This window comes from Chiloscyllium plagiosum, chromosome 3, assembly GCF_004010195.1.
Source record: "Chiloscyllium plagiosum isolate BGI_BamShark_2017 chromosome 3, ASM401019v2, whole genome shotgun sequence".
NCBI lineage: Eukaryota > Metazoa > Chordata > Chondrichthyes > Orectolobiformes > Hemiscylliidae > Chiloscyllium > Chiloscyllium plagiosum.
In genome coordinates, this window is record NC_057712.1 from 100,862,189 (window position 1) to 100,872,538 (window position 10,350).

Below are 10,350 nucleotides of genomic sequence, written 5' to 3' on the forward strand. Positions count from 1 at the left end.
TAAGGGTAATGAGACATTCACATTCCAGAACAGTTAAGATTAGTGAGCCAAGCTTCATAAATTCAAATCTGTTCAGTGTGGTACACATGAAAATGTAACAGGATCGTTCTATTACTTGAATATTCCACTCAGCTTATTAAATTACATGTCATTTTCCTACTGAGTATGAGTTTCGTTAAGGGTCTTCAATATAAACCAGAAACTCAGTAATCCAACATCCCACTGTGAAATATGCGCAGCTTCCAGCCCTCGGGGAAAGAAGGAAGTACTGCCACACATTCCACAAGTGACCAAATGTTTTCACCTTATTTATACCATTGACACTAAGAACAGATGTCCTTAATTCTTCTGAGCAAATGCCACCCTCCCACCCCACCCTCTGTGATCAAGCGCTTTTCCGTATTTCCTGTAGCAGATGTGTAAGGCTACAATCCTTCTCAATGTTACATGCCACATTTCAGTCCAAGCCTGGATATTGTCCAGATCTTGCTGCATTTAGACATGGACTGCTTTAGTATCTGAAGAGTTGCGAATAATTTGGCCAAACTAACACACAACAGAGAGGACACCACAATACACAGTTGCGAATAATGTTGAACATTGCGAAATCATCGGCAAACATTCCCACTTCTGACATTACGATGGATGGAAGATCATTGACAAAACAGCTGAAGATGAATGGATCTCAGACACTAACTCCAGAAACTCTTGCAGAGATGTCCTGGAGCTGAGATGACTAACCACCAACAGCCACAACCATCTTTTTATATGCCGGATGTGACTCCAACCAGTGGTGAGTTTTCCTTTAATTCCCATTGATTTCAGTATAGCTAGGGTTCCTTGATGTCAAAGGCTGTCATTCTGCCCTCACATCTGCAATTTAGCTCTATTGGCCATGTTTAAACTAAGGCTGTGATGAGGTCAGGGGCTGATTGGCCCTGGCGGAACCCAAACTGGGTATTACTGAGCAGGTTTTGGCTGAGCAGGTGCTGTTTGATAGCACTGTTGATGATACCTACCGTCACTGTACTGATAATTGAGAGTAGATAGAAAGGGCAGTAATTGACTGGGTTGGATGGTCCTGCTTTTTGTGTTTAGGACATATCTGGGCAATTTTCCACATTGTTGGGTAGATGTTAGTGTTGTAACTGTACTGGAAGATATTGACCATAGGAGTAGCAAGTTCTGGAACACCATTCTTCAGTACTATTGCTGGAATGTTATCGGGCCCATAGTCTTTGTAGTATCCAGTGTCTCCAACCATTTCTTGATGTCACATGGAGAGAATCGAATTGGCTGAAGACTGATATCTGTAATGCTGGGGACCAATGGAGAAGGCCAATATATATTATCCACTTGATACTTCTAGCTGAAGATTGCTGCAAATACTTCAGCCTTATCTTTTGCATTGATGTGTTGGGCTCTTCCATTACTGAGGATAAGGATATTTGTGGTGCTTCCTCCTCCAGTGCATTGTTTAATTGTCCATCATTCATTCACGAATGGATATAACAGATCCGCAGATCACTTCGTTCTCTCTATCACTTGATGCTTATGCTGTTTGATAGTTTCACCAAGGTGACACCTCATTTTTAAGTATGCCTGGTGCTGCTCCTGGCATACCCTCCTATAGTCTCCATTGAACCAGGGTTGATCCCCTGGCATAATGGTAATGGCTCAGTGGGAGATATGCGGGCCATAGGTTGCAGAGTTTTTTGGAGTATAATATGCCTTTGAAGGGCCATAGAACCTCGTGGGTTCCCTGGTCTTGAGTTGTTTTATTTGCTCAAAGTCTGTCCCATTTAGTATGGTGATAGTGCCACACAATACAATGGGGGATTTTCTCAATGTGAAGGTGGGACTTTGCCACCCACTTGAATTGCCCTACCTGTCCACCTGTCTTCCCACCTAATTGTTCCACCCTCCCCTCCAATCTACCACTATCAGCCCTCCACTTGCATCTGCCTATCGCCTTCCCAGCTACCTTTCCCTCATCCCCACTCTCCTATTTATCTCTCAGCCCACTTCCACACCTCTACCACATTCCCGATGAATGGCTTATACTCAAAATGTCGACTCTCCTGTTCCTCGGAAGCTGCCTGACCTGCTGTGCTTTTCCAGCACCACAGCTTTTGACTCTATTGACTAATCGACCTAGAAGCAATCATTTACATCACTTAACGTTTTACATACCTCAGGAAGTCAGCCCTTAACCACAAGAGGTGTTATCTGAAATATTAATTTAGGATACCATTGACTGGACATATATTTAAATGTTCAATTGTTTTGAAAGAACACTTAAAGGAGACTCACTGCAATGGCAAAATTGTTGCATTTTCAAAGAAGGCAAGTTGCTCAACAGGAGTCACGAAGTGTACAATACTTTCAGACAGAGGTCATATTCATCAGTTTTGGAATATAATAAAGCTATTAGATTTTGAACACAGACAGAGATAACTTGCCTGGAACAACAATCTAGTTCTCTCTCATGAGACAGTCAAAAACCTATTGGAAGATTTATTCACTATAAGATACTTAAGGGAGAATTCCAAATCAAGTGTACTGTCTCCTGAAAATAATTCAGCTAGCCATAACTGGTCCAAAAGACAGTCCAGTCTAAAATGACTAATTACAGAGCAACATTTGGACAAATCAGTAACTGGTTACTTTCCCCGAATTTAACTATGCTTGGCCAAAATAACTTTAAGGAAACACTCTGTAATACTGTATGTTTATATTTTTCAAACTAGACTTGGAGAGGGTGGGAGCATGCACATGTGTAGGTGTCAAGATGTGCATGCATGTTACTGTGCGTGAACGTGTATGTTAGTTTTCCTGAAGGGTAGTTCCATATATTTGAGCAGTTTAAAACCTTTTGTTAATAATGTTTTTACATCTATGGTCAAGTAACTTTAATTTGCAATAAACTAGTTCCTCACTTGTTACTTCATAAACTTGGCTTACTTGTTTCTGCTACTAAGCTATTGTTGGGAATATTATTTATGTGGTTCTTTGTCTTTACTGGAAAACCTGGCTTTGAAAAGATCAGGGGACCTCTATACTAATGATTGCCTAGGGAATCTGCAAGCTGCAAGTCTCTCTCCTGAAATCCTTTTCTGAGTAGAAATTTCCAAATGTCTGCATTTCTGACTATTCAATAAATGTGGATAAGTGTGGACTAAATTTTCTTCTCACTGGCAATAAATTCACAAGTAGTTAGGAATAAACTTGAATTATACAGCTTCCATCACAACTTCAGAGTATCCAAAACCAATAACTAATCAACTACTTTTGAAGTGTAATTATCATTATACTGAAGGTCAATCGAACTAGTGAATTATGGATCTAGCATTACTTCTGTAAATTTCAGATATTCAATGGTCCTAACAAACTAAATGCACCCTAACAAACTAAATGCAAAATAACAATCAGATCCACAATATTTTGACACATAAGTGATAAACTGACTGTCACTTCAAGTCCTTTCAATTAAATTTTGTTATTTGACTTCTGAATTGAAAAATCAATCCGAATCTAATGCAAAGCCTTACATCAATCACATATTGTGCATCCCATTTAAAACGTGAATCAAATTAAATAGAGTTACACAATAAATATGCAGGTGAGCTTTCAACTACATGAACAGGCCAGTGGAACACAGATGCTAACTGCTTGATTGTTCCAATGGAGAAGACTGAACCAAGTCAACGTAGACCCCGTCAGCACAGGGACAACAGACTGAGAAGGAAATCAGCTCTTTGTACAGCTGTTAATCCAAGGTCATCTATAAGGTGGCCCAGTCAACAATCCAGACTAGAAAAAGTTTGATGAGCAGAAAAGGGAGCTCACAAGAGAAGAACAGGAAGAAGGAATTCAACAAAGGTCCAGGTTCTTTTATTCAAGCACAGACTACTGATTCAGGTCTAAATTGCCAATCAATGACAACCCGCCATTTCAAAAGTAAATTATCTCCATGCAGACAAAGATATGGCCAGGTAAATCATTAATAGGATTGGAACTCAAAACTTCTTCCATAGTACTGTAATTTAGTCCATCAACTATTCCTATCAAGTTTGCTCAAATAATTCTAACTCTGAATGTTAGAAAATGTATTATCATTAATGATGATTCAAATGGAGCAACAGTCTTTTTTGTAGCTGTGATGTTAGCTGAATTCCTTAATGGGTTACTAGAGATGTTAACAACTTATGCCCTCAGTTAAAGTATTTGGGTTCCTGAAAATCATGTTTTTAAAGTGAATCAGCTTGAAGGAATCAATGATAAATCCAGAATTAGGTTCCTTCAAACAGTTCTCACCTAGAAAAATCAATGCAGTAGTTGAATTACATGTGCAGCAATGTTCCTTCCTTGCCGATAAAACTTGCGTAATAAAATGCACCAATATGCAGTACAAAATATTTTAACAAGTGCAGTAATTTTAAATATGCTAGCCTTCTTCTAGTAGCAGAAAGGTGCTGTTGCAGTTAGCAATTCAATTCCCAGGTCTATCTACACCACTTTCTGCGACCAGACAAACCTCAGAAGTTCAGTGAGAGTTCAAAATGGGAGCAGAGCAGCTGAAGAACACACTTCCAACCAAGGTACAATATTAAAGCAAATCAAAACTGAACAAAGACTTACTGTAATATAGAAAGCTCATAACTTACCATATTTATCCCTGAGTCCAACTGTACACCGAAAAACTCCACCAAAGGCAACGTCTTCTCCAAAGATCACTTTAAAAGCAATTAAAAATTTGTTAAAGATGTAATGCTCAATAATATATGCAAAATTATGAAAAAGGTTTGGACAAATGAAAACAAAACCACAAATATCGGTAAAGTGATTCAAAGTTGAATCAATGCACATAGGACTTGCTCTCCAATAAATGAGATGCCTCATCTAATTATATCTTTCAGACACTTTTCTGTTTGTGCTTATGAAATGTATACACATATATTATGTTCTGATACTGCCCAATTCCTGGTTGAGCAGTAGCACTCTTGTCTAAGTCAGAAAGTAGTAGATTCAAGTACTACTCCAGTCAAAATTGCAGCTAACATAATAATACAGTAGGGGGAGATGTTGATTTTCAGATGCAAGCTTCAACAAAACAGTTGTAAAAGATTCAAAAATACATGTCAAAAAGTATAGGGAGGGGAGCTCTATTCTAACGGTGATGAAGGTTCATAATGTATCATTATTTAGTTTCTGGAGTAACTGAACAGTATTTAATTTCAGTTCTATGAAGGTCTGACTTTCTTTTATAAAAAAGGTCACAAAATTATAAATGCAAGTTAAAATGGTTCACAGGTAAAGGGACAGCTGGAAAATGGGAAGCCTTCAGAAATGAGATAACGAGAATCCAAAGAAAGTATATTCCTGTTAGGCTGAACGGAAAGGCTGGTAAATATAGGGAATGCTGGATGACTAACAAAATTGAGGTGAACATGTGTTGCTGGAAAAGCGCAGCAGGTCAGGCAGCATCCAAGGAACAGGAGAATCGACATTTCGGGCATAAGTGCTTTTCCAGCAACACATTTTCAGCTCTCATCTCCAGCATCTGCAGCCCTCACTTTCTCCTAAAAAAACTGAGGGTTTGGTTAAGAAAAAGAAGGAAGCATATGTAAGGTACAGACAGGATAGATCGAGTGAATCCTTAGAAGAGTATAAAGGAAGTAGGAGTATACTTAAGAGAGAAATCAGGAGGGCAAAAAGGGAATGTGAGATAGCTTTGGCAAATAGAATTAAGGAGAATCCAAAGAGTTTTCACAAATGCATTAAGGACAAAAGGATAACTAGAGAGAGAATATGGCCCTGAAAATGTGTTGCTGGAAAAGCGCAGCATGTCAGGCAGCATCCAAGGAGCAGGAGAATCGACATTTCGGGCACGAGCCCTTCTTCAGGAATGAGGAGTGTGGGTCAAGCAAGCTAAGATAAAAGGTAGAGAGGAGGGACTTGGGGGAGGGGCATTGGAAATACGATAGATGGAAGGAGGTTAAGTGAAGGTAATAGGCCGGAGTGGGAGTGGGGGCGGAGAGGTCAGGAAGAAGATTGCAGGTTAGGAAAGTGGTACTGAGTTTGAGGGTTGGGACTGAGACAAGGTGGGGGAGGGGAAATGAGGAAACTGGAGAAATCTGAGTTCATTCCTTGTGGTTGGAGAGTTCCTAGGCAGAAGATGAGGCGCTCTTCCTCCAGCCGACGTGTTGCTATGGTCTGGCGATGGAGGAGTCCAAGGACCTGCATGTCCTTTGTGGAGTGGGAAGGGGAGTTGAAGTGTTGAGCCATGGGGTGGTTAGGTTGGTTTGTCCGGGTGTCCCAGAGGCGTTCTCTGAAACGTTCCGCATGTAGGCGGCCTGTCTCCCCAATATAGAGGAGGCCACATTGGGTGCAGCGGATGCAGTAAATGATGTGTGTGGAGGTGCAGGTGAATTTGTTGGGGATATGGAAGGATCCCTTGGGGCCTTGGAGGGAAGTAAGGGGGGAGGTGTGGGCGCAAGTTTTACATTTCTTGCGGTAGCAGGGGAAGGTGCCGGGAGTGGAGGTTGGGTTGGTGGGGGTGTGGACCTGACAAGGGAGTTACGGAGGGAGTGGTCTTTTCGGAATGCTGATAGGGAGGGGAGGGAAATATATGGTGGGGTCCGTTTGGAGGTGGCGGAAATGATGACGGATGATATGATGTATATGGAGGTTGGTGAGGTGGTAGGTGAGGACCAGTGGGGTTCTGTCCTGGTGGCGATTGGAGGGGCGGGGCTCAAGGGCGGAGGAGCGGGAAGTGGAGGAGATGCGGTGGAGAGCTCTGATCTCCAGCATCTGCGGTCCTCACTTTCTCCTAGAGAATATGGCCCCTCAAAGATCAGCAAGGCGGCTTTTGTGTAGAGCCACAGAAAATGGGGGAGATACTAAACGAGTATTTTGCATCAATATTTAATGTGGAAAAGGATATGGAAGATATAGAAAGCAGGAAAATAGATGATGACACCATGTAAAATGTCCACGTTACAGAGGAAGAAGTGCTGAATGTCTTGAAACACAAAGGTGGATAAATCCCCAGGACCTGATCAGGTGTACCCGAGAACTCTGTGGGAAGCTAGGAAAGTGATTGCTGGGCCTCTTGCTGAGATATTTGTATCATTGGTAGTCACAGGTGAGGTGCCGGATGACTGGAGGTTGGCTAATGTGGTGCCACTCTTTAAGAAGGGTAGTAAGGACAAGCCAGGGAACTATAGACCAGTGAGCCTGACGTCGGTGGTGGGCACGTTGTTGGAGAAAATCTTGAGGGACAGAATTTACAGGTATTTGGAAAAGCAAGGATTGATTAGGGATAGTCAACATGGCTTTGTGCGCGGGAAATCATGTCTCAAAAACTTGAGTGAGTTTTTTGAGGAAGTAACAAAGAGGATTGATGAGTGCAGAGAGGTCGATGTGATCTATATGGACTTCAGTAAGGCGTTCAACAAGGTTCCACATGGGAGACTGATTAGCAAGGTTATACTTCATGAAATACAGGGAGAACTAGCCATTTGGATACAGAACTGGCTCAAAGGTAGAAGACAGAGGGTGGTGATGGACGGTTGTTTTTCAGATTGGAGGCCTGTGACCAATGGAGTGCCACAAGGATCGGTGATGGATCCTCTACTTTTGGTTATCTACATAAATGATTTGGATGTGAGCATGAGAGGTATAGTTAGTAAGTTTGCAGATTACACCAAAATTGGAGGTGGAGTGGAGAGAGAAGAAGATTACCTCAGATTACAACAGGATCTTGACCAGATGAGCAAATGGGCAGAGAAGTGGCAGATAAATGTGAGGTGCTGCATTTTGGGAAAGCAAATCTTAGCAGGACTTATACACTTAATGGTAAGGTCCTAGGGAGTGTTGCTGAACAAAGAGACCTTGGAGTGCAAGTTCATAGCTCCTTGAAAGTGGATTCGCAGGTAAATAGGATAGTGAAGGTGACATTTTGTATGCTTTCTTTTATTGGTCAGAGTATTGAGTACAGGAGTTGGGAGGTCATGTTGCGACTATACAAGACATTCATTAGGCCACTGTTGGAATATTGCGCGCAATTCTGGTCTCTTTCCTGCCGGAAAGATGTTATGAAATTTGAAAGGGTTCAGAAAAGATTTACAAGGATGTTGTCAGATTTGGAGGATTTGAGCTATGGGGAGAGGCTGAACAGGCTGGGGCTGTTTTCCCTGAAGCGTCGGAGGCTGAGGGGTGACCTTATAGAGGTTTACAAAATTATGAGGGGCATAAATAGGATAAATAGGGAGTCCAGAACTAGAGGGCATAGGTTTAGGTGAGAAGGGAAAAATATAAAAAGGACCTAAGAGGTACCTTTTTCACATAGAGAGTGGTACGTGTATGGAATGGCTGCCAGAGGAAGTGGTGGAGGCTGTTACAATTGCAAAATTTAAAAGGCATTTTGGATGGGTACATGAATAGGAAGGGTCTGGAGGGATATGGGCCGGGTGCTAGCAAATGGGACTGAAAAGGAAACCAATTTTAACTGAGCCAGATGAACAAGAAATTTTAGCATAAAGATAGATGTGATTGTTCATGGAAGTCTGGTTATCTGCAACATTATTGCTGGAGTTGAAAAGAATAAGTTTTTTTTATAACATCTGTAATTCCACTATTTCTTGTATAGTATAACTTAATATATTTTTCCCTTCCATAAAATGTTTGGTCTTTTGAATAAAGACCTTATTTTGGGATCACAACACAATGCACAATTTTCTCTCAAATCAATTTCACTAAGCAGATTATCTGGTCTTTATTGATATTTGAGGAATCTATATTGTTTGCTAATTAGCTGCTACATTTTTGTAACGTTTCAACAATGATTGTAGACTTACTTTATGACTGTAAAATCTTGTTAATTTTTCAATGATTTCCAATACTAGCAACTTCCATCATCACTAAAATTTTGTCAGAAATAGCTAACAAGATACACACTCTGAAAATGCAAATAGACTAGTTCAGCCTGAGTCAGTGACGTGTGAAGAGGTTAGACAATATACAATAGACAATAGGTGCAGGAGTAGGCCATTCTGCCCTTCGAGCCTGCACCACCATTCAATATGATCATGGCTGATCATCCTGAATCAGTATCCTGTTCCTGCCTTATCTCCATAACATCCATAAAGGGGTTAGGAGAGCTAAGAGAGGGCATGAAAAATCTTTGGCGGGCAGGATCAAGGATAATCCCAAGGCCTTTTATGTATATGTGAGAAACATGAGAATGACGAGAATGAGGGTAGGTCCAATCAAGGACAGTAAGGGGAGACTGTGTATTGAGTCGGAAGAGATAGGAGAGGTCTTGAATGAGTACTTTTCTTCAGTATTTACAAATGAGAGGGACCGTATTGTTGAAGAGGAGAGTATGAAATGGACTGGTAAGCTAGAGGAGATACTTTTTAGGAAGGAAGATGTGTTGGGCATTTTGAAAAACATGAGGATAGACAAGTCACCCGGGCCTGACGGGATATATCCTAGGATTATGTGGGAGGCAACAGAGGAAATTGCAGAACCGTTGGCAATGATCTTTTCGTCTTCACTGTCAATGGGGGTGGTGCCAGGGGACTGGAGAGTGGCGAACGTTGTGACCCCGTCAAAAAAGGGAATAGGGATAACCCCGGGAATTGCTGGCCAGTTAGTCTTACTTCGGTGGTAGGCAAAGTAATGGAAAGGGTACTGAGGGATAGGATTTATGAATATCTGGAAAGACACTGCTTGATTAGGGACAGCCAGCACGGATTTGTGAGGGGTAGGTCTTGCCTTACAAGTCTTATTGAATTCTTTGAGGAGGGGACCAAGCATATGGATGAGGGTAGAGCAGTGGATGTATTGTACATGGATTTTAGTAAGGCATTTGATAAAGTTCCCCATGGTAGGCTTATGCGGAAAGTCAGGAGGCATGGGATAGTGGGAAGTTTGGCCAATTGGATAGAGAACTGGCTAAACGGAGGAAGTCTGAGAGTAGTGGTAGATGGTAAATATTCAGCCTGGAGCCCAGTTACAAGTGGAGTTCCTCAGGGATCAGTTCTGGGTCCTCTGCTGTTTGTAATTTTTATTAATGACTTGGAAGAGGGAGTCGAAGGGTGGGTCAGTAAATTTGCAGACGATACGAAGATTGGTGGAGTTGTGGATAGTGAGGAGGGCTGTTGTCGGCTGCAAAGGGACTTAGATATGATGCAGAGCTGGGCTGAGGAGTGGCAGATGGAGTTCAACCATGTCAAGTGTGAGGTTGTCCATTTTGGAAGGACAAATAAGAATGCGGAATACAGGGTTAACAGTAGGGTTCTTAGTAAGGTGGAGGAACAGAGGGATCTTGGAGTCTATGTT

At 41.7% G+C, this 10,350-nt stretch overlaps 1 protein-coding gene across 3 annotated transcripts in view; it reads right to left on the reverse strand.

Moving 5' to 3' along the window:
* Positions 1-10,350, reverse strand: part of bckdhb (branched chain keto acid dehydrogenase E1 subunit beta) — a 284,897-nt gene that overhangs the window by 253,258 nt on the left and 21,289 nt on the right. For 2 of the 3 annotated variants that reach the window (XM_043686954.1, XM_043686956.1), the window contains exon 3: positions 4,668-4,736. The exons of the other annotated variant lie outside the window; for it this stretch is intronic. In XM_043686954.1, coding sequence (XP_043542889.1) covers positions 4,668-4,736 — 69 coding nt within the window. The remainder of the gene's footprint in view (positions 1-4,667; positions 4,737-10,350) is intronic. 3 annotated transcript variants of the gene reach the window in all.